General features: G+C 38.8%; 1 protein-coding gene across 1 annotated transcript in view; it reads right to left on the minus strand.

Moving 5' to 3' along the window:
- CTTNBP2 (cortactin binding protein 2) overlaps positions 1-26,015 on the minus strand; it is a 150,091-nt gene that overhangs the window by 81,920 nt on the left and 42,156 nt on the right. Inside the window, exon 3 of the mRNA XM_028105001.1 lies at positions 7,507-7,731. Within this exon, the coding sequence (XP_027960802.1) occupies positions 7,507-7,731 (225 nt within the window). The remainder of the gene's footprint in view (positions 1-7,506; positions 7,732-26,015) is intronic.

Raw genomic sequence — 26,015 nt, forward strand, 5'->3', positions numbered from 1 at the left:
CCTCTGAAACATGCAACTTTTAGGATATAAAATGGCATTGAAAATTGGAATAGGGGTACCTGGATGGCTCAGTCAGTTAAGTGTCTGCCTTCAGCTCAGGTCACGATCCCAGGGTCCCAGGATGGAGCCCTGCCCCATCAGGAAAGGGGGAGGGCTTCCCTGCTCAGTGGGGAGCCTACTTTTCCCTCTCCCTCTGCCAATCCCCTTTCTTGTGCTCTCCCTCTCTCTCTGTCAAATACACAAATACAATCTTTAAAAAAAAAGAAAAGAAAAAGAAAACTGGAATTGCCTTACATATTTTAAGGAAATTGAATCTACAAATAAAAACTTGCCGCCCCGAAGCAAATTTTTAGCTTATATGGCTTTACCTGTGATGTCTACTAAACATTAAAGAAATAGTGCCAAACTTATATATACCCTTTCAGAAAATAGAAAAGGAAATGTTCTAACTCACTTTATGATCCCAGAATTACCTTCCAAATCAAAACTATCAAGTATTTTTCTTAATTTACAGAAAAAATGATCACTCATGAATACAGATGCAAACTTCCTAGCAAAATAGAGGCAAACTAAATCCAGCAGTATATTAAAAAGATTAATAAAGGGCACAAGTTGTTTCAGTATTTGAAAGTAAGTATAATTCATCACCTTAAAAGACTTAAGAGGAAAACCATCACCACACCAATAGATGCAGATAAACCATTCTACAAAATGCAAAACCCATTCATGATAAAAAAAAAAAAAAAAACCCTCTCAACATGGAATAAAACCTCAGTGACAAAAAGGGCATCTATAAAGAAGCACAGCTGACATCATACGTAATGGTGAAACATACTCTTTCCTCCCTGAGAAAAGGAGAAAGCACTGAAGTCTTCTCTCGCTACTGTCACTAGAATCTTCTGGAGGTTCTTGTCAGTGCAATGATGGGCGCGGGGTGTGTGTGTGGGGAGAACAAGGCAGGCGGGCAGGCAACTTAGAAAGGAAGCAGTAAGATGGGTTCTATTCACAGATGATATGTTTACCTACAAAATCATATGTAATATACAAAACAACTGCTAAAACTAGTAAGTTTAGCAAGATCACAGGATACAATGTCAACATACAAAAATAATTTCAGTACCTGTATATTAGCAATAAATATTTGGAAAAACAATAGCATCAAAAACATAAAATACTTAGTAGACCCAGCAAAAGGCATTTAAGACCACTACACTGAAAACAATAAAACATTGTTAAAAGAAATTATCAAAAACTAAAAAATGGACAAATATGCTATGATAATGAGTTGCAAGACTCAATCTTATTCATATCCATTCTCAACAAATTAGTCTACAGATTCAATAAAATTTCAATCCCTGCAAACTTTTGGAAAAACCAACAAACTGATTTCAAATTTGTATGAAAATAGGCAAAACAATTTTGATAAAGAAAAATAAAGTTGATCTTTCTCCACCTAACTTATTTCACTTAGCGTAATACCCTCTAGATCCTTTCATGTATACCATATGATTTCACTTACATGTGGGATTTAAAAAAAAAATAAATGAATGAATAAATGAAGAAACAAAAAACAGAAACAAATGCATAAATACAAAGAACAAATTGATGGTTACCTGAGGTGGAGGTGGTGGAAGGATGGGTGAAATAGGTGAAGGGGATTAAGAGGTACAAACTTCCAGTTAACTAGGTCACAGAAATGAGAAGGACAGCAGAGGGTACACAGTCAATAATACTGTAATAATACTGACGGTGACAGACAGTAGCTACACTTACCATGGTGAGCACTGCATCATGTATAGAACTGTCCAATCACAATGTTGAACACTTGAAACTAATATAACATTGTATGTCAACTATACTTAAGTATTAAAAAATTAAAAAAAAATTGAGATACTTAACAGTTCCTGCATTTAAGGCTTAATATTTAACTACAGTCATCATTTACCTGAAGTTCTGGTATACAGATAAGACCAACTCATGATGAAAATACTCAGAAGACTGTTCAGTGGTTACTTGGATTGGGGAAGGAATTTACGGGGAAAGTATTCCAGGAAATTTTCTCTGGTGATGGAAATATTTTCTACCTTATAAGAGGTACAGATTCCACAAGTATATGCATTTTTAAAACTCATCAATTTGTATACTTAAGATGAATACTTTTACTTCATGTAAATGTATCCTTAAAGAGCTGTAAACAATAGTGAATCCCAGGTTTGTGTATTTGCTTTCTATCAAGCTATGGATTAGCAACTCTGAAACTACTCTGTGTTCTAGGCTCGAGTAACTGCGTAAATAAATTGAAGTATAATGGGAGCCAGGTTTCTCACTATTGGAGAAGTTAGTTTTAAATAGAGAAAGGACAAGAACATACTCTATGGCTTTGGTTTAAAATCAGAGGTGTCAATATCAGTATGAATTCACGGTTTGATAATAGAGAAACATATAAACAAAATATGTGTGTTTATAAAAATATACTTGATTATGGTAAGTATACATAATTTCCTTGCTCTAGATTTGTTTCTAAACACCGCTTTCCATTAAAAGGGAAATTAGTGGTCTTGGGAGTAATAGCTAATTCCAGAGGTTAGAATAGGAAAAAGACGAGATGAGCTGGGAATAGCTTGCTGCAAGAAAATAAGGAAGTACTCGAAGAATGATGGAAATATATCAAAAGGAGTCAGCTTAAAAGGGCTCTCCCTGGCTCAGTCTGGGACAGTTTTGAGCAGGGACCTAGGGGCTGTAGACCTAATGAGTCGGGTAGAGACAGCCCCCAACTCAACCACCTATTACTACAATTATAAAGGAATCATTGCCTCCTATATACACAGATTATGGAGTTCTGGTTGACTCTGTTATATTATTGTCCAGTTTGTATCTACTCACAACCATTTTCAAGTAGTGGCCAAATTCCCTGAGGGGGGGATTCTGCATGAGCAGTATCACCAAACCCTTTTGCAAAAAGCAGTGGACTGTGTGGAAGAGCTTAGAAGAACTAAGACAGCTTCATTGGTAGTGAGAAAGTGGGTGGTTGCTCCAAGAATAGCACCCAGACTGGAAACCATGAATGAAGAAGCACCAAACAACTGTTTCTACAGAATGAAAGGGAAAACTATGTAGGTGGGAGCAGAGCAGCAATGCAAAGGCAATTAGTTCTAATTCAAAGTGGAAAACAGAGAGAAAAGCAATTATGGGTCAATTGTAAAATGAGAAAGCAGAGTGCATGTCTGTCATAACCATAAAATACTTCTATGACATTTAACTATATTCCTCATTGCTCCCCCAAATTATTCAATACTCAGCGTATCCTGTTCCCTTCTCCACCTGGTCACCTCCACCCATCTGCCCAATCCTGGTCAACAAATATCTAACAATGAGATACATTAAAATATTTTTTTCTTTATAGGGGCTATAGCTAGCATCATGCCCTGCAGTTCTCATCTGACCCTTCCTCTTCATCCAGAGTTTCAAGAGAGGGAGGGCAACACATGGATCAAGTGAACTACCCTCTCTTCTAAATCTCTGCTCAGAGCCACAGTTTCCAGTTCTCCTCTTAATAATCACTGCAACGCTCTTGGGGAGTCAAAATGAATTATACAAAAAAAGATTCATGAATGAGCTAAAAAACAACCATTTTTTACCAGATGTCCTAAATACTCTTTCTAAAAAATATTATTTTAGATGATTCTCTATCATGTTATTCTTGAAAGTCTACAAAGCAACTTTAAATTGTATTTCTATGTTACAAAGCATATATAATGATATATATTGATATAATGATATTATACAATGAAGTAGAGAGTGCTGAATACAAATGGCAGAACCAAGTACAATTATTCATCATAGGAAGAAAACGGCATATGAAATAAATTAAAACAAATAATTTGATTGTTCTTTTCTGACCCATTTGTCATTTCTTTGGTTGTCTAGCACCTGAAACTCCTTCTTATGTTAGGAGAATTCTCCACCTTATGATTCTCCCCTGTAGAAGCTAAATATGCCCAATATCTGCTTTCCTGATCTTCCTGATAGCCAGAGAGAGGGTATGGGGCCTAGGCTTGGCCAACCAAATGCACGTGCTCTTAGGCTTCACCTTGGAAATAAGTGATGCAAAAAGCAGGGCCAGGAGAAGCACCACTCAAGACCTAGAGCATGATGGTAGTCATGCTGTTTGGCATCAGCAAGCTACAGTACTCACCTCTCATCAGCAGAAGTCTTACCTACTGCAGACTAGGATTGACAGGGATCATTTGTCAGTGATGCTGGCTGATTGAGACCTGGTACCCTAGCTTTCCCAGCCATGCTCTACCATGCTGTAAGCCAACCAAAATACTTTCCTGCTTAACTCCATGAATACTGGCTCACTAGCTCACAACTAAGAATCCTGCCAGCACATCTAGTGCCTTTCAACTTACCTCATTATACTAAGCTGTCACGTAGAAGAAGCTATAGCTAATACACAGAATGACAGTTTTTTCACTGGTTAAAAAAAAAAAAAAATTGCTCCCCTCCGAATTTCCTAGTTATTATTTTGGCTTCTGACTTTTAAAGGCTCTGTTCAAATTAAAAGGTCTTTCCTATTTCAGGGCTAGAAATTATACTTTATAAGTATGAATAAAGGACTGAAAATAAATTAGAACAGAAATTCCATTAACATATGATGTGCATGATAAATAATAAAAAACCCAAATATCATTCCACCCTAGGTTACTGGCTCTAAACAGAAAGTAGATTACTGGAGGCAAAGTTCCCCCATGATGATTACTCATTAGCTTATTCAAAGTGGCTTTACAGGCTTAGTCCATTTGCCAAATTGACTCCTGCCCAAATTTTCCTGGCACACAAATTACCAGTTAACCCTCCTATTAGTAGACTCAGCAGGAATCAATGCTTGAATGAGCATGGAGCCTCTTCTCCCGCCTTGAAAGGCCAACCAGAGCAGTGTTCAGGCCAAATGTCTTAGAATTACCAAAGAGCTAGGTCCAGTGTCAGATAATACATACTTGAATTGTAGATAATGGGACCTTTGCTTTCCCTGACTTCTGCTCTGGCAGTAATTTAAAAGAACTGGACTCATTTAAAATAATGGATTTTTTGTCTTTCTGATTTTAGATTTCTAAAGCTTCAATTTATTCTATATGCAAGAGAAATGAACATGTTTGGTTAAAATATTTACTTTCAGGACTAAAGGCGACAGGTAATTTTTTGCTAAAAAGATGACTTTGGTGTTTCTGCTCTTATCAGCTGATATGATATTTTCTTTATAAGTAAAGATTCAGGATAAGAGTACAAAATCTAACTTCTCACATGCCACAATCTACCAGAAGAGAATATTCTTTATGGACAAAGAGCAGCACTGCCTATCAGAGCAACTTTTCACTGAGACTACACAGGCCAATGAATTTGGCCATAAAGGACTCCTGTATCCCCGTTATACGTGGGAGACAGATCACTGGCTCATTCTGTATTAGCCTCTCAGGACCCACAGGACAGAAACAATTTCCTTTCACTCGCAGCCAGGTTGGAAGTGACCCAGTCATTCAGAAACAAACAGGATGTAAGTTGATTAAAAAAAAAAAAAAATCAGCTAGATAATAAAATCTTTGATTCAACTTGAAATGAGTTCCTTCCTTTTTCTCCTACAAGAGAAATGACAGATAAAATGCAAAACTGAAGTAAAATTTAGGAAAGCATGCATTTTTATACGTTAAATGCAAATTACAATGAAAACAAAATATTTTGATTTTTGATAACGCAGCCTAAAACCCAGCAGAAATACTTTATTATGAAATAGCTCATTTGACATGTGAAGAACATAATTGAAACGTGTCTCATCCAAGAAACACAAATGAGCTTCAGTGTGACATCAGCTGCAATATACTGGCTCCTGCTTATGCGGTTCCTGGGGATTTCTGAAAATCTCCAGAGACCTCAGTGGTTGCTCTGCAGGGCTCTCTAAAGGGTTTCCAAAGTCCAGAGTAAAACTGTTTGATTTTGCCTTGCATCCATGGAAGGCCTTCTCGTCTTGTACGCTATTTTACCCAGCGTTTTAGTGTTCTACCATGTGACATACTGAAGAAGAGGTTTGCTTTCATTCAACACCTATACCAGAATGTGGGCACACATATGTCAATACTAGGATATAATTACAGGGACAAAAACACACACGCTAAATGACAGTATCATAAATATTTACAGTACACTGCATTCAGGTTCATCGTCAACCAGGTGTTACATGTGAACTATAACAAGTTATCTGAAAAGGACAAATAGAAGAAACATTGAAATGTATGCTTTAATAATCGTCGGAAGAACAGATTACTTTTCATTTGAATCATACTAGATATTATTAGCTTCTCTGACTTCCTCACTCTCTTCTAATAAACGGAATCAGGAGTCTGGCCTATCAGAAAGACAAAATTTGAACTTCTATTTCCTTATGGCTGATGGCAGTAACTCAGTTTTTATCATTTAGGACTCTTGGAAACATGTACTCAAGTACAGTAATAAATACGTGTGTGTGTTAGTGGGGGAGGTGAGAAGGTGCGGGGAGGTTGGTTTAAATGAAACACATGTGAGCAGGAGCCTGGAGGCCTGCAGCAGGCGCAGCCCTCAGACGCCAGAGGCAAGTTTGAGATGAACCAGGACTTCAAGATGACACGTTGTGAGATTGCATATACCACACAAATTTCATTCTGTTCTCCTCATGCTAATTTCATTTTCCAAAGACATAATTTAAGGAAGTGATGTCTAGTTGCAAAGAAATATTTGAAAAAGGAGCTGGATAAATAAGTTGGGGACACCACCATCTGATCAGCGCCCTGGTTGCAATACTGGATCATCCACCTAGCAGTTAAGCATGTCTTATGGCATTAGAAAAGGGAAGTCCCCCCCCCCCCCCCGGCAAAAAAGCATATTTTAAAGAAAGCATCAAAGTAACCTTTATAGGAAACATAATTTCTTTGTTATACTTACTTTATAGCCTAGTGTTATTTTTGAATTATACTTGAAAAGGGCCACCAGAATCTGTCAGCATTTTGCCTTTCGAGGTCTCTATCCCCACCCTTCTTGAAAATACAAGATTTAAGAACAACAACACTCAGTCTGTTTCCCGAGATTAAGAATTCCTCATATCAGTGAGATCATATGATACATGTCTTTCTCTGACTGACTTATTTCACTTAGCATAATACCCTGGACTCTGAGAAACAAACTGAGGGTTCTAGAGGGGAGGGGGTTGGGGGGATGGGGATGGGTTAGCCCGGTGATGGATATTAAAGAGGGCACGTACTGAATGGAGCACTGGGTGTTATACGCAAACAATGAATCATGGAACACTACATCAAAAACTAATGATGTAATGTATGGTGATTAACATAATAAAATAAAATTTAAAATAAACAAAGAAAGAAAAGTTTAAAGTTACACACACACACACACACACACACAAAGAACAAACAACAAGCCTGGAGATGGCTTCTCCATCCTACTGTGTTATAGGAAAAATACCTTCTTTTGTCTGCTTTCAGCAGCAGCCAGCTGCGTGGACATCCTTTCTTGCATCTTTCTGCAGTGGGCCATGACTGCTTCAAGGATGGAGAGGGGGTTGGTACAAACTGGCTTCTTCTCTTTATCGCCGGCACCTGCCTCATAGTCTCTCTGCAGTGCCAAGAATGGGTCATTCAAATTAAATCTCCCATACCGTTCCTGGATAAATACCTCCTTCCTGCGGGCCTAGAACAAAATCAGAGGAATGTATTGAGAAAGAAATAAAAATATACAGAAAGATATTTATAAGAAGGTTTTGTGATTACTTTTCCAAATGGTATTCACAACTGTTTTGAGTAATGGCTTACGTATGATGTCAGGCGCTAAGCGAGGGGAATGTGACCCCAATCCCTGACTAGCCTGGCATGCCATTCAGCCTACTTTCAAATTTTCTTCCTTAGAGAATGTCTTTTAAATTACAAATGACACAAATACAGTGTTTTCCCTTGGTGCTCACTCCTTCAAGGATCTGTGTTTTAGGTACAGTCTTTTCTAGTTTAAAGTAAAATCAGAAATACCAACAATTAAAATAACTTCTAGCAAAAGTTCAAAAATAAAATTATCTCTATCTTGACAGAACTTCTATTTCACATAATACTTATCAAGCTAAGTCACAAAATATAAATCTACAAGTTTTGTAGAGCAAGAATTTATAAGGATATTTGCTAAAGAAGAAAATATTTGATGAAATTTTTGTGTCAAAAAGTCACAACATTCATATTTTGTGAAGTTTGACTAAACTACAAAAAAACCTCTAGAAGATTTAAGAAGATGCAAATTATCTCATTATTGAAGGGCATGAAAATAGAGTTCACAGAGTCCCAGGAAAGAATGTAACCTCATTCCACTCTCAGTGTCAGTCCGTCAGCATCAAAGTTAATTTCACATCCACAGGGCACTAAATGCAATTTTCTATAGCCTACAACAGTCTTTGCATAAAATGGAAAATAGTAGAAATATACTGAAACTAGCAACATTTTCCAAACTCAGGTCATGCGAATTGCCACCAGAAAAAAATTACTCTATGTCACTGCCAGTGGAAAAACTAATTTACAATAAATCAAGCTAATTGTCCAAAATGTTAAATGTGCTTTCTAAAGAAATATTACATAAATTTCCTCACTTTAAAAGGAACTGCACTGAACGAGACTTTTCCATTTTTAGACCACTGTGAGCAAGCCAACAAGTAGATAAACACAAGTGCAAGTGATAAATCTAACATTTCTTTTCCTATTACCAAATTAGATTAAGAAATATAGTTTACAAAAAGCCCAATTTCACCATTAAACTTAAGCTAGGATCATTTCAGAGGATCATTTTAAACTTAAAAGTCAACATGATTTATGAGTCAAAAAGCATTTGATATTTTTAGATTCTTCAAATTCAAAGAAGTGATCAATGCACTATCACTTCCAAGATGCAATTTCAAAAGTGAGTTTATTTTGCCTTCCTTCGCTTTCCTCTTAATTTTTATTCCATGTAGTAATTTATCCCCCACCCCTGGATGAAAATCTGAGACACCCCTATGGTTTTTCTCTTACTTTTTTTTCCCCCCCTTATGTTCTCTAAATACAAGTCCTATAGTAATTTTAAGACATAAACCTGTCTCAATTTGATTAGAAAATCCAAATTGAGTGTACGACAGCTTCCTTTCCCCAGCGAAGATCTGTGGCAGGGTAATACGTACCAACTGGGAAAAGAGGGTTCATGAAAACATCTCTCCCTTTACACGAATCTTCTCCCCCTCTAAGGGGTTTCTGCTGTTCTCTCTGGGTTGGAAGGCATGAGGTAAAGGGCAATACTACCTGACTGGTTCAACTGGAAGACTAGCCTTGCCATCTGAGTGTGCTGACTACTCAAAGCCTACGGTTTCCTTAGGAAGTGCCTGGTGACTTCAGAGGGCCACCACCCCCTCGTCCCACTGTTGGGGTCTTTTCATCTATAGTTTCCCTCAACGTTGGTCATAAATTTAGGACCGACTACATAATCTGCAAGGCCTGGCACAAAATGAAAACATAGAGCCCTTTGTTCAAAAATTAAGAATTTCAAGATGCTGACAGCATATTATTTAACCGAGCAGGGGGCCTTCCTAAGTGCATGGCCCTCTGCAACTGCACAGGTCGCACACCCATGAAGCTAGCCTTGTGTCACTTCTTATGCAGCATCTAGAACCTAGTTTTTGTCAGATGATGTTCCACGTTCTCCAGACTTCTCTATTGAACAGGACCTGAATCAATCTCATTCCCACTCTTTGGTGCTTATGGCCCAAGCTAGCATATAGGAAACACTCGCGAAACTTCATCTAAACACAATCTGGGAATGCAAGATGACAGGACACCCAGTTTATAATCTCTATTACGGGAAGAGTCCAGTCACTCTGGGCCTAGTGAGGCTGTCTTCTCCTAAATATTTGCTTTGAGCTCCTTTCAAGTAGGGGCACTTTTATTCAGCTGACATCCTGCCAACCCACCAAAGAACACACAATGGGTGCTGAATGTATTCTTGCTGTACAGATAAATGTAGCATCCAACGGCCTTAGGAAAATATAATTTGTAACCCAGAGCCTCCTAAGGAAAGAGCTCAGGCCGTCTTCCCTGTTAGAGGAAGTCAAGTTTCTTCACAAAGGGACCAATTTTACCAGGAACCTGGGGAGGAAGTTAGACCAATGTCAAACTCCTCTAATTCCTAAGAAAATGATGACCAAGTGTTAGTTTACCCACTACCGGAGGCAGAACTAGGGGATCCCAGGAAGGACTCAATTAACTCTCTGAACTAAAACCAGGCAAGAGCACTTTCAGGAAAACCACAGGGTGCGTAGCAGTTGATTTTCCATGATTCATGATTCTTTGTACTACTTACACCCCAAACCTAGACTGTATCTAATAGAAGCACTCTGCTTACCACAGAGTTGTCAGAATACCTTTCCAAGGAAACCTCAGTCACTCTTCTGCTTAAAGCCCTTCAGCATTCTCATTTTCATAGTTCTCTCCACCGTATACCTTCGTCCACGTGACACTGGCAGGTTGGGACACCCTCTCATCCTTCGCGTGGGTAACTTCTCACTGACCACTAACCCTCGCTGCCATCACCTCCCCTTCTGCTCATCCCAAAAGATTCAGAGTTTAGCTTAATGCGGATTTAGGCAAGCATTTATAACTAAACACATGCCCAAGCCAACTGACGTCCCTTAATTTTACCCACTTTCAACTATTAATGCTTGAACATTCCTGAAAAAAATGTTTACCTTTCTTAGAACACCTTACTTTATAACAGAGTATTGGATTCTTAATGTACTACATTACTTTTGGTAAGGGCAGGTCAACAACACATACAAGTTTTAATATTTAAGGAGATCATGTAACAAAAAAATGACCTGATGTTTATCACACTGGGTTTAAAGAGGCCTTTCCCTAAAAAAAAAAGGAAGAGCTGAATGTGCAGATAACTTCTTGGTTTATGCATCAGATTTACTTGAGAATGAAATGCATTTCAGGGAAATGAGTCATTATAAAGACAGACTTTTAAAGGAACCCTTAAAGCTAGCTACATTGATAGAAATATAATTTCAATCAGAATCTGAAGTTTTATAAGATCTGGTTGAGAAAAAAATAAAAATATGGCCATTATTAGGAGAGGATTTGACAAATACAGGGTTCCTACTTTGGGCTTTAATTGTTCAACCAGATCAACTGAAGTAGGTTGGACCTAATTAGTAATAATAAAAGGAAAAATACTTAAATATTCAACTTTTCCTAGAGTCTGTAATTTTCTTAGAAAAAAAAATCTAAAACTTGCATTGTGGGTCACAATTAAAACATACCACCAACTAATTTTAAAACACAAACTTACCGCTAAAATTATTTTATCTTATGAAAAGCCAAAATGATTTTGTAATATTTAAAAAAATGGTACTAGTAAAAGACAACTTTTATTGAGACCTTACTATTTATTTCTAGGTGTTACTGATTTTCTCCTAAAAATACGTCCAAGAGATAGCCATTATTTTAATTTACAATTTAGAGACAAGCAGACTGAGGCTTCGAAAGATTAACTTACTCTCAAGGTCACTTTAACTAGAGCTGGTATTCAACCCAGGCAGTCTTACTTCAAAGCCCATACTTTTGAGCACTAAAAGATTATTATGGGGGCACCTGGGTGGCTCAGTCTGTTGGGCATGTCTTCAGCTGGGGTCATGATCCCAGAGTCCTGCTCAGCAGGGAGCCTACTACTCCCTCTCCCTCTGCCCTGCCCTGCCCCCCTACTCCTGTACTCTCTCTCTCTGGCTCTGCTCTCTCAAATAAATAAATAAAATCTTTAAAAAAATAAAAAATAAAATAAATAAAAGATCATTATGACTAGAGTATTTTGGAACACTAAAAAAGGTTCAAAGATAAGTAATGTTTACAACACTACCCAAAATCAGTATAAAGAAATGAAGTTTAAAAGACACAAATATGACTTCATATTTCAAGAAGTTAAGAGTATTCTCAATGCTCTATATTTACTTTCATTGTTACTCACCATATGGCTAATAAAATTTAATCAAACTTAAGGGTTTTTTTTCTTTTCCTAAGATCCTTCAGAGAATGTCATTTAAATGTAAAAAAAAAAATTCAACAGGAAAAATGGCTTCTAAATATGCTTTTTCAAAAAGCATATTATCGAAAAGTACTGATTAAAAATATGTTTAAAGCATTAATACAGATCTAACTGCAAGACTAAGAAATTCTGTCCTCAGCTCTAGCCTACTCTGGCTTTGGTGCCAAGGATATAAAACCACAAGGGATGGTTGAAATGATGAGCCCAATCTGACAAGACAGACTTTCTCAGGAATAAATATAAGTCAGTTCTTGAATACAAACACAGAAGCCAGTATGAAAAACCCAGGGGTTGCAATCATCACTATATTCAAGGAGTGAACAATGGAATGGAAACTGCCCCTCCCCTACACCTCAAACCAGCAACTCAATTCCAAGGTTCATTAATTAATAGAAAAAAGATATCAGAACTAGACAATTCCTGGACTACTATTTCACTTCTGGGTGAAATATTTAAATAATGATCAATAGAAAAAGGGCCTGAGGACAGAACTGAATTTTAAGAGTAGAAGGAAACAGTAATGCTTAAAAGACTTACAGAGGCATGACTGCATTCTGTCAGTATCTGAAGGCATCTCAGGTTTCAAGAGGTATTGGATTATTTACATGGCTCCCAAACAATCGAATTATAGCCATGACAATAAAAAACTTTCAAGGGCCAAAGCTGTTCTAGAGATACAACAGCTGCATTGGACTGGAGTGAAATCTCAGTCTCTGGTTGTGTTGCAAATATAGGCTGAAAAAACATGTGGTAGAAAAGGGTACAGGAGTCTCAAAAATCAGTAAGGTGGGCGCCTGGGTGGCTCAGATGGTTAAGCGTCTGCCTTCGGCTCAGGTCATGATCCCAGGGTCCTGGGATCGAGTCCCGCATCGGGCTCCCTGCTCCTTGGGGGCCTGCTTCTCCCTCTGCTTCTCCCTCTCTCTCTCTCCTCCTCTGTCTCTCATGAATAAATAAATAAAATCTTTAAAAAAAAATCAGTAAGGTCACTGGTTTCTAAACTGTCACTCTTTTCAAATCCTGAAATACGGATTATTCAAAATCGAGAGGGATGGAAAATAGAGATTTTTCCAAACAGTCAACATAAAAATTTACCTATCTTGCTGTAAATTTTAGTGGAAAAGAGTTCAAATAGACCAAGATTAAACAAACAAGCCCCCCCCCAAAAAAACAAAACAAAAACCAAAATTAAGAGCTCCTCTAAGAAGAAAGGAGGAAAAAATACTACTTGTAAATAAAAGGGAATGGGAAACCAGACATAAGCCATGGTCATCAGAGCTCATTCCCACTCTAAGAGGGGTAGAATAGTGCAGGAGTCAGTTTACACATTCATATACAACATACGTATCCGCATGTGCGCATACACACACACACACACACACACACACACACACACACACACACGGGGGGGGGGGGGTAAATGGATGCCAGAGGGTACAACAGCAATGTAAAAGTTACATAGTCTTTTGGAGCACAGTCACTGCCGTTCAGTGATTGCAAAGTTCTAGAAATTCACTAGCCAGGAACAAAATATAACTTCTTGGAATATGAATTAAATGCCAAGAAGTCTGAAAAGTTCATTTCAGTGAACACATTTCAGGCATTGTTTGTATGTGGCAAGATGTACACGGCACAAAGAAAGGAAGGGGTGTCAGGCGCCTGGGTGGCTCAGTTGGTTAAGCGACTGCCTTCAGCTCAGGTCATGATCCTGGAGTCCCAGGATCGAGTCCCGCATCGGGCTCCCTGCTCAGCAGGGAGTCTGCTTCTCCCTCTGGCCCTCCCCCCGTCATGTGCGTGCGCTCTCTCTCTCTTTCTTTCAAATAAATAAAATCTTAAAAAAAAAAAAAAAGAAATGAAGGGGTGTCATGGTGTCCCATGATCTGCCAAGCCATACCGGAACAGTAAGTCAGAGAAGAGGCACATGTTCCCTGCTCACTCTCCTCCCTCCTTCCCCAACCTTCTGCCACCTACAATGTCATAGCTGCTCATGGACATAATCACCTGGATGTATGGAAACTATCATGCCAGGAATATACATAATGCATATTATGAATCATATATGAAGACAGACTTAGATTTATTTTGGTCCCTAAGGCTAAAGTCTACAAGTCATACTTCAATAAACCACTAATTTTCTCTCAAAAATGTAGACCATTATAACAAAATCCACGAAATGGCTAGGTTTCACTGAGATCGGGGCCAGAAGTAATCTATTACCAAACCCTTTATTTTGACCTCATATGCCACTTAGTACCTTGCACACATCTATCTCAGCCAGATATGAACATCTGTAAAAAAAAGATTACCTTTATTCCCTAACTAGGTCAAGAATGGCACACAGTGCTGCACCGTTCTGTTCTCTTGCTCAGAGTACATATGATTAAGTTATCAGCATACTTGAAGCTGAATCCAGGAAAAGCCTTACAATTTGTCCTAATTCATCTCTCCAGGCAGCCACCACCCATCAATCAGAACTGGAACACAGATGAACCTACCTGCCAAAAGCGGCTCTAGGCATTTAATTGCTATGATCAGCTATATCTTTACTGATACCAGACAGTGAAAACAATGCCTTTTACACGTCTGTAACTTAAAGAACAAGTAGCAGTGTGCCCCACACATACCAGTTAATTATCTAAGGTTAACAGAAGTAATGGTTTCTGTTACTGGGATTAGTCATTCCTATGACTGTTAATTATAAATGAACTTTTCATATAAAAAAAACAAAATAATTTTAAATTTCATGAGAGGCACTATTATTTCAACATTAAAAATTAAATGTATTTATCCAAATCTATAAGCCCATTTGAACTGTTTTATATTTTTATTTAAAATAATGCATGTTCACTAAACAACGTGGGAAAACACTGTTATAAGGGGGGAAAATTACCATCCATAACTCAATCATTGAAAGGCAGTCACCATTAAATTTGCCTTGTACTCCATATTTTTTCCAAGCATGTATTAAAAAAATACTTATCAAGGATTTAAGGGAATATGTTTAAGTAGCCTTTCCCACTTAATGTGCTATTTCCCATTTCAGTAATCTATATCAATATATTTTTTTAAGATTTTTATCTATTTATTTGAGAGAGAGCACACTAGAGTGCACGAGCAGGGGGTGGTGGGGAGAGGAAGACGGAGAGGGAGAGAGAATCTCAAGCAGACTGTGTTAAGCGCAGAGACCAAGCACAGGGCTGGATCCCATGACCCCAAGATCGTGTTCTCAGCCAAAACCAAGCATCAGAGCTTAACCAAATGAGCCACCCAGGCATCCCATATCAATATTTTTAATATTTAATTGCATAGGGGCACCTGGGTGGCTCAGTAGTTAAGTGTCTGCCTTCGGCTCAGGTTGTGATCCCAGGGTCCTGGCATCGAGCCCCACATCGGGCTCCCTGCTCCGCGGGAAGCCTGCTTCTCCCTCTCCCACTCCCCCTGCTCGTGTTCCCTCTCTTGCTGTGTCTTTCTCTGTCAAATAAATCAAATCTTAAAAAATATATATATTTAATTGCATAAACAAAATCTAATACATTTTAAAAATCTCATTGTTTCTCACTGAATTTGTATTTGATTGTTCTAACCTACCTAGAGGTAAACCTGTGGGAACATTTATTAGAGTAAACCCCACAGCAGTAGTATTAATGGATTAAAGAATAAAAATATTTTAAAGACTTTTGAAATTACCAAATTCCTCTTCAGAGAGTTTGCCAATTTATATTCCCACCACCTGTAGTTTTTTCTCTTTTTTTTTTTGCATCTGTAGTTATGAGAGAGATCGGTCTATAATTTCCTTCTTTACTTTTTAAATATCTTGGTCAAAGCCTCCAGAAAAGGTAAACACAAAAGGGCTGCCAAAGCCAGGAAGATGGAGATGGGCTTCAAGGCCAGAGGCCAGCCCAAGTTGGCCCACTCCCCGTTCGCCTCGGAAGTGAGCAGCTACTCCTACAATACAGACTCAGAGGAAGAAGAATTCCTGGAGGAGGAGCGGTCTGCCCAAGGCCCGTCCAGCTCCAAACTGACGTCTTCCATCCTGTGTGGCAAAGAACAGCAAGCCAGCTGGAGGCCCTCTTCACCCTCCTCCGCCACCACCCCCACCCCCCCCCCCCCCCCGGTTCGGTCAGAGGAGGCCTCCCGAGGGACATTTTGTAAATGGAATTCTGTCATGTGGGCATGTGACTTAATGTTTGTACCACGATTTTGGTAATACCAAGCTTTATTAAACATACTGAGTTCATTTTTAACTAAATTAAATAAATATCTTTGTCAGTTTGGGGATTAGAGAACTGCTAACCCTATAAAATAAAATGGGCTATGATGCCCTCTCTTGTATTTTTTGAAAAGGTTTATGTATATTAGCAATATTTATTTTTTGAATGTTTGATAGCATTTACCAACAAAATCATCCAGGCTTGGAGTTTTTCTTTGGGGAAGGTTTTTCCTAATGAATTTTTAAAATAGATAAGAGGCTGTTTGGATTTTTTTTCTTTCTCAGAGCAATTTTTTAAGTTGTATTTTTCAAGATACTTGCCTACTTCATCTAGGATGTTCAAGTTGTTCATAGGATTCACTTACTATCTTTGTGATGTCTATTGGATCTGTAGTGATAATCCCTTTTTTTCATTCCTGATATGGTGATTTGTCTTCTTTTGTGTTCTTCCTCATTTTAGCTAGGAATTTTCTCCCCCCTCCTTTTTTTAAAGTAAGCTCTATACCCAGCGTGCAGCTTGAACTCACAATCTTGAGATCAGGAGTCCCATGCTCTACTGACTGAGCCAGCCTGGCACCTCAAGAATATGTCAACTTTGATGATTTTTTTAATGAGCCAGGTTTTGGCTTCATTAATATTCTGTATTGTCTATTTCTCAATATTCTATATTGTCTTGTTTCTGAAAGTAGAACTTTAGGTCATTTTTAATCTTTCACCTCTCAAATATAAGCATTTAAAGCACTAAATTTTCCTCTAAGTACTGTTTGAGCTGTAGCTCAAATATTTTGATGTATTTTTGCTGTCATTCAGTTCAAAATATTGTCTAATTTCATTGTGATTTTGTCTTTGGCACATGAACTACAGATTTTTTTTCCAGAAGTTTCCAGATATTTGGAGTTTTCCTAAATAGCTTATCCTTACTGGTTTCTCATTTAACTCTGTTGAGGTTACTGAAAACAATCCACAAATGTCAATTAATTAAGGTGGTTGATAGTGTTATTCATATTTTCTATGTTTTTACTGTTTTTTCTCCCCTAACAACTACTAATTGTTATATCAATTAAAATCTGTAATTATGAAATTGTCAAAAATTTTTTCCCTTTAAATCTGTTGATTTTCACTTCTCGTATTTTGAGACTCTGTTACTAGTCACATAAACATTTATGTTTTTGTGAGGAATTGTCCCCTTTATCATTATGAATTGTATTATCCCTACAATACTGGGTCTGTTTTTGAACCGTCTATTGTTTCCTTTATCTTTCCATTCAGAATTTGCCAAGACAAGTATTCATTTGTATTATTAAATCCTACCAACCAGTAGGACAAGCTTCCTTCACAACATCAGTTTCTAAAACTTTCTTTGCTATGCTACCAGCTTATTCTTCTGGATGAAATTCAGAAATTGATAAAATAAATCTCAAAAAAAGCAATTATAATTTTGATTGGTATCATGTATAAATTAGATATACGTTTGAAGAAAGAGGACTTTTTCATAAAATCAAGTCTTGCTGCTGGAAAGTAATCTTGTCTCTTCATTTATTAAAATTTGCTGTTATATCTTACAAAAGTTGTCTATTTTTAAATCAATTCGCATAAATTTGAGAATAAGGAAATTCTTTTCCATATTTTTGGCAATATCCCCACTTTCCTAATTATGTCTGTACATATTTTATCTTGATTAAAATGCTAGAGCAGGAGTTCTCAATCCAGGCTGCTCATCAGAACCATGTGTAACTCTGCAAACACTCAGCTTTGGCCCAACGTTCAACGATGAGTCTATCAAGATTCCCCTAAGTACTTCAATGCCCCAACCGAGGATAAGAAGAACCGATTTCTTGCTTCTCTTTACACTTTCATACCATTATTTCCATGCTTAATATCTTGACGCTTATTTCCAACTAGGTGAGTCTTCAGGGCATTTATTTTTCAGAGCAGCTTTTGGATGAGAATATTTTATTTCTCTGCCAAGCTAGGATTTCCATTTCCTTCTTACATGAACCCCGCCTTGACTGGGTGAACACGTTCTTAGGTGGCATCCCTCACATTGGATATTGTTCCATACCTCCTGCATTCAATAGTCCACAGGAGCAATTAAGGGAAAACCTCCACTTTACTGCCTAATTAAATCAATTCCTTTTCTAACATTTAAGATTACTCCTGGTGTAGGCTGGCATTTTTCCTGCCCCACAGCCTTTTTAACCTAAAGATTCTGCTACATCTCCTTTGCAGCATCCGTTCTATTTGTTCTGATCTTTTTCAGGAACGTCAATTTTTTTTTTCCAGGAACATCAATTTTTTTTTTTTTTCCAGGAACATCAATTTTTTTTACTGCTGGGTCTCCACTCCCTTTCTTCCACATACATGTATATTTGTTCCTACTTTATCACTGTAATCTTTTCCTCCGGATTCTGGGAGAACCTCTTAAATTTGTTATGGATTCAATTTTTTATAATGTTTTACACCATTGCTTCTAATATATGCTTCAATTCTCCTAGTGCATTTTAAATTCTGACAAGCATTATCAGGTTGGTATCGTTATCCTCACTTTACAGACAAGAAACCCGAAAGGCCTTGACCCAGGTTGTAGGGCTAGAAGCGGGGGAGCCAGGACTCAGGCCAGCAATCTGCCTCCCACATCTCTGCTTTCTGTTCCCCAAGCTCTGCAGCCAGTTCACTCTTCATCATGGTCTGGCTCATCCGCCATTCAGTCTCACTTCAAAGTCTACGTTTCCTTGAATTTTAAGACACAAAGCAGATGGTGTCTAAAAACTACTTTCTAAAATTTACTTGTTTCTCATAATAATTTTGTCAGATGTAGGTCGTTCCTTTGCATGTTAAGTGTTAGGTTATCTTCCCTTTTCTTTGCTACAAAATCTTTCATAAGCCTTGTGTTTTTTTTTCTTTTTTCTGTTTACTCCATCTTTAGACCAGTAGGAGTCAACCCAGTTCTGGTGTTTATCCCTAAGCAGGGCAGGTAGACTCTCTGAGTACCTTTAGTCTCCAGCTGGTTGTCATTAAAATGCTTCCCAAATATGGGGAGCCAGTGAGCGTCTAGACTGATGCTAATTTACATGACAGAGCTCCTTTCAGCTCAGAGGGGAGAAGTAATCAGAGCCACAGCCCCTAAGAGAGAAACAAGTCTCCTCTGTTGCGTTTTTCCCTGCTGCCTTGCGTGTCAAGGACAAGGAGCCTCTCCAGCTGCACCTGCCCACTGGGGACAGGAGCATGTCTGTGCCATCCCTTGGGCTGGCAGAGGATCAGGGAGTGGCCCTGCTGCCCAGATACCTTTCTGGTGGTTGCATAAACGCTGCTTTCTACTTCACACACATAAAAGGTGTTTCAAGCAGCAACTCCCTACCTATCCCACAGTCTGCCCTTGCCTCTCCAAATCCAGGAAGGTATGTGTTGGCTGGCTCTTTCCAAGTTACAGTTCTGCCTCCTGAGAGAGCATCACAGGGCTCCAGGAAGTGAGTCAATGCTCATTTATGCCTCAGTCTGGTCATAGGGACATTGCATCTAGCAGGTATTCCTTCATTTTTTAGGACATGGGTAATACAATAGTGGAGAGTATGGGCTCAGAGATCACACAAAATGGGTTTGATGTACTTACTCTGCTACTTCTATGTTATGTACACTTGGGCTGGTTACTTTACTCCCCTGGGGTTTTACCAGTAATGAGAGGATAATAGAGGACCCAATCCAGGGTTCTGTTGTTGTTGTTTGGAAGGATTAATGAAGTAATGCAGGTAAGGCACTTAGCTGAACAAGAGTAAACATGTAATAATTAATAGCTATCATTTTAATAATGATGACATTATTTCTCTCTTGTTTTTGCATGCTTTTACATCATTTAGGCTATCTCATTAGAGAAATGGGAATTTGCGAGTCAGATGCCAAAGGGCCAAAGTTTCCATTTTAGAGCTCTTGGCAGCTGGGTGATTGTTTTCACATGTGCATCCACACATTTACAACTATTCCATCTCTTCTACTGTATCACGCTCCTTAAGGAAAAAGCCCTGGGCTCCTAACTGTCCATGATTCTAGAGCCCCCTTCATGCATGTGGAAGGCCAAGCAGTGAGGGCATACTCATGAGATACTGCACATGAAGTCAATAGAATCGACATGCTCCTGGATGGAAATGAACTCATCATCCAACACGTACAGAAACACACAAAAATTCGACACTCCACCAGCAGAGAAAATATTAATAATGAATTCTTTTAAGAGATTGGTTTTTAAAGGATTACAGAGCAAAAAGCAAAGACTCAGAACAAAATACAGTGGAATCCTATTTCAGTATCACTCTTTAACATATAAAATCAGTTCTAATGTAAGTCAGATAATGTGTTCGGAAGCACCACATTTAGAGAATGGAGATACGGCTATGCCATTAACTTTATAAGCTTTGCCCTTTTTAACGGATGTGTTTTTCAGCTTTCAGGGAAAATTTAGATATCAACATGCAGCCCTAAAGCAACAAATCTACACAAGCCATTCACTTGCTGAAGTTCTAAATCATATTCTTTATGTTAAGTTTTCTAAAGCTTCTAGATACCGAGTAAATTGGCACAATTTTCCAACAAAATAAGTAATCCCATCAAAAAACTTAGCGAGGCTTTCGACATTATAATGAACTAACAAAATAGTCATCTGGTAAAGAGAGGACTTAGAACATCTGTAAGAAAATATGCTTCCAATGATTAAAAAGGGTAAAATTTCATTTGACCATTGATTTTAAAATAAGTGTTTAAAAAATAAGGCTTCTGTAGAGTAGTCTGATATTGTCCCGAGAAGCAACTAACCACTTCTGGAGACTCAATATTCCTGTGCCAAGGACACCGGCAGGAATTCTGCAGGTACTCCCCACCCTGCTTCATGTTTGCTGGATCAAATTCAGAAAATTCCCAAACAGGTTTTCCCCCCACTTTCATATTATTCACATTGTCATGACTGCACAGAAGTATTTTCTCGTTAGGCTTTAGTCATCTAGGGGTTTTGACTCCTAACAAGGGAAAAAAAAAAAAAAAACAGCATTAAACATCTTGCCTAAAATGAACATAGAAACAATTATCCAAACCAACCAACCAATCTCAAGAGGATCCAAGGTAACTTCCTTGAAATGTTCCAATATTTCAGGAATAATGCAGTTTGCCAGTATGATAATTCCGGAAATGCCTATTTGTGACTAGAGAAAAGAAATGTAGAAGCAGCAGTGGGTGGAAGTGGGAACGCTGCTAACAAAGTATCCTCATCCATACAATTTTCAAGTGAAAAACAAAGACATAAAGGCAGTGTCTTGCCTGCTGGGGATAATATAACAGATAATGTCTGTGGGCAGTGGTTGTGATTAAAAATTTTAAACACGGTCCTTTTCGTAGCTTAAGGAAACATAAGTTGGCTTGGTTAAAAATAAAATTCCCCAGGAATTAGAGAGAATGGTGGGGACGGTTTTGCTGCGCCCCCTCCCAACTCCCAATGGAACCAGCCTTGGACACTGAGGAATAACTCACCAAATGCAAGAACCCGCTGAGCATCTGGAAAACTTAAACAGAAAGCTCTTAATATTCTCACCTTCTACCAGCTGAAGATGACTCATTCCATATCAACAACAATCAAAGGAAAAGGAATGTCAAGGATTTGAAAGCAGTCTTTATTCAAACCCAGCCAGTAATTTTAACACCATTAGATGTTCCCCAGTCCTTGCAAGAATGTGTGCCTACTGCTGATTCCCACAGCAAACCAGAAAACCATTGCAGCTGCCAAGAAAAGGGTCAGCACGTAGATCTTGGAGAATCCCTGGAGGCTAACTTCATCATATGCCTGCAATAAAGATGTGTGTCCATCAGACAGGTGGCAGATGTGCAAACTGCAGGTCTGATACTTCTAGCTACTCTTAAGTCAGAGGCACAGGGTCCTACGCAACAGTGAGGGGCAGACCTGATCTTGCTCAAGGAACAGATGGATCTCAACGGGACAAGTGTCATTTGCAGGAACAGGGTAAAAATCTATTTCAGATCACGTAATTTTGTCTTCATTGTATTTGGCACAAGAACAGCTGTGAAAATGCTTTATAAGCCATCAACTGTGGTGCATACGTTGGTTGGTATTAACATAAAATCAAATAGGTCATTCATCACAGGCCTATCCATCTTGGTGCACATTGGTGAAAATGCTCAACTATTTATGTTTCTGCTAGACTTTTCTGTTTACATTACAACATTTATTCAGTGAGAGCTCAAACTCTGTCTATGTATAGGCCATTTTTCTCCAGCAATCAGCTTCCCTTGTCTTATTCCCCTGGGCATTTGTGAGCAGAATGTGAAGGAGATAGTGTATCTTAAATAGTCTGCAATAGAGAATAAATTATAGAATACCATAGATATATGCTATACATTATGAAACAGTGAACTGTGGCATCTCCTCCAACAGAGTTTAGACCAAAATGAATGGCAAACGTATCCTGAGTCTCCAACACAATTTATGACTGGCTGTGATCAATTTCTGAAAGGAGTAGACATGAACTATGGGTTTAAAGTCTATTCTTTTTTTTTAAAGATTTACTTTTTTTTTGAAGATTCTATTTATTTATTTGACAGAGAGAGAGAGAGAGAGAGAGAAGGAACGAGCACACAAGCAGGGGGAGCAGCAGAGGAAGAGAGGGAGAAGCAGGCTCCCCACTGAGCAGGGAGCCTGATGCGGGGCTTGATCCCAGGACTCTGGGATCATGACCTGAGCCGAAGGCAGATGCTTAACTGACTGCACCACCCAGGCACCCCTAAAGTCTATTCTTGTAAGAATCCATTTTCTCTTCTCCAAGCTAAGCCACCCACTTTCTCACGGAAAGTGGAGAAGAGAGTCTGAAAGCCTCTGTGGCCTTAGAGCAGATGACAGCACTCATCTGTGTAGGTGGCACATGACAGTGCTCACTGGAATCTGCTGCAGGAAGGAGACCGGGACCTGCCATTCCCACCCCCTCTATCCTGGACCAGCTACTGAAGGCATCTGTTTCTGTCCTTTCATATCCTCAGTCTCCCATTAATATTCCTGGAGAGCACAAGAATAGTAAAAATAACAGTTAGGATGAGACTGAGGTCATCACCCTCTGCCAAAACACGTCAGTTCTTAAAACACTGGTCAGTTACACAGAAATATTGGTTAGATAGAACTAAAGCCTGTGGTCACAGTCCCTCAGCCAGAGTAGACAACATTACCATTTTCATCTGAATGTCTTTGCTTTACATACAAGATGACGATGCTATGAAACTTCCCAAAAGATATACATGCATAGGAGCAATTCGACTAAGAAAGGGGCATCCACACACACTCATTCACCCATTCCCGTGGATGTCTGTCTCCCCATCTGGCTGGCTAGCAGGAAAGGACTCGGGTATAACTTAAGTGCCCTCTGCGCTATAATAAATGCCCCAAATAGGAATCAGAGCCACAGCCCCGGTCACAAGAGCTTCATGCTCAAACCAACGGACATTACTACACACCAGAATTTATAAAAGAGGAGCTGTCAGATACCTATGAGGCATCATAGTAATTGTCTGAGTGGACTCGGTACAGCCATGCATTTAGAAGATCCCTCTAAAATCATCCTGTGCTTGCCAGTGAATGTACAGACTGTTTTGCCTGTGAAGTCTATTTTTAAATATTGGTACAAGGCACACGGATACTTGCAGCTGTGTTTGAAAAGTAAAGGATAACATGTACTTGAGATTAAGCCTGGCATTCACAGAAACAATTCCTACTCTATTCCATATAACAGTATCAACAAGGAAGCCACCAAAGTGACAAAAATAAAATCAGCCTTTGTAAGGAAAAATTTTAATAGCCCACTTCCAAAATAATTCTTTTTGAAGCTGATTTAGTATCAGTAACACTCCTAATTTTATTACTATTTCTCAATATTAAAATGATTTTAACAGATTTAAAACACACACATTATGGAGTACACAACATGCAACCAAATTCTCTTTATTTCAAGGAGGATAACTGAATAAATGCACTTCTAAAGGTGATCTATGTTATAGTATTTTTGCTATGATTATATTGAGCCACAAAATCACGCTAGGAAGCCAACAGCAACGTTCCACGCACACCTTCCAAGGTCAAGAAATTGATCAGCACCATGAGAGCCTAAGACTCTACCTTAGGATTCATAAAGCCATTGGCCCCTATCTTGAGTGAAAGGCCCAGAGAACACCCTGGAACACCCTGGAACACAGTAGGCATCTCGTATTCTTAGTGCTTTCCTCTCTTTCTTCAACAAGAACTAGATTTGGAAATGAGAGCAAAGAATTAGAAATCCAAACAGACAGCCACTGGCAGGAATGCTGTCCTTAGAACGGATTCATTATTTGGAGGAAGAAGGGACCCAGGAAGTCATTAGAGCCACCAAACACCTTATGGTTTTGCAATAGCATTGGATTGTTCTTCCTTCATCACAAAGGCTCATCATACAACGAACACCACTCTGTATGGCTACGTGGCCCTAGAAGCTGCCTGCTCCTCACGGGAAATAAACACCTCCCAGTCTGAATTAATTGAAAAAAAAAATGACTGTTTTTGTTTCACAAGGTATTAACAGGAATTTACATTTGAACTACCCTTTGGGGATGAAGAGTCTAGATTACCAAATGATCAAAGAATCCTACCGGTTAGAAAACGGCTAAAGATGTTTCCACATACAAGCCTGTAATGAACCATGAAGTAAGGTGTAATTCTAACTGTGAATGGAATATTTGTTGGTTATTACATTTTCATTTTAAATTCAAACAAAGAGAAAACATAAAAGTGGCTTATTTAAGATTTTAGTCCCCTGTATTCACTAAGAACTTTGCCAGTATCCCAGAGTACATGAATCGTATAAGCAAAGGGATCAGAACTCACAATTTCTTAATAGCCTTGGCTCCAACAGCTTTCATCAGAACTCCCCCTCAACTCCTCATATCCTTAAGACTTCATCATGACTACACAAAGACCTCCTTTTCCCCTAGTTCATCTCTCACTCCCCAAACACGGTTTTTCTCCATCCAGAGCTCATATTTCTCCAGATGCTTCTATTTCTTCAGTTATTTCTCAATGCAGTACGCTTGGGTCCATCCAGCATCTGCCATCTGTGCTCCCTCAGGATGCTAAGCAGTGCTAAAGACCATTAACAGCTTACTTTAAAGCCAGTATGCATTTCTAGTCTCCAAGCTCACCCGGGCCCAGGGAGCCAAGACCATTCATTGCAGGGTCAGTAAATCATACTAGTGAGAAGGAGGCCTATCCTCCCTTGTGTCCCTGGCTCCGTGGTGGACATTCCAAACCTTCTCTAGGCTCCTAGCTCCTCCTCCTCCTCCTTGTGACATTCACCCTGGCTTTCCTCTTCATGGTGGTGATCTTTCCCAATACTCTCAAAATAATCCATTATTCCCTTTCTCAAAAGAAACCGTTTCTTTGCCCCTCTCTCTAAGATTAATCCCACCTATGCCTTGTCTTCCCTCTCTACTTCCTTTTATCTCTAAGCTGCTACAAATGGTCCTCTACTACCAAATCTAGTTCTTTGAGAACCTTAAATTCAACTGTCTGCTAAATAACCTACCCTGGGTGTTCCAATAAGGCCAGGAGACTCATCAAGTACCAAGCTGAACTCTTCATCTTCTGCACTGGACA

The sequence above is a fragment of the Eumetopias jubatus genome, unplaced genomic scaffold (assembly GCF_037043125.1).
Source record: "Eumetopias jubatus isolate StellerSeaLion01/CBP00866 unplaced genomic scaffold, mEumJub1_p1.0 scaffold_14, whole genome shotgun sequence".
Lineage (NCBI taxonomy): Eukaryota > Metazoa > Chordata > Mammalia > Carnivora > Otariidae > Eumetopias > Eumetopias jubatus.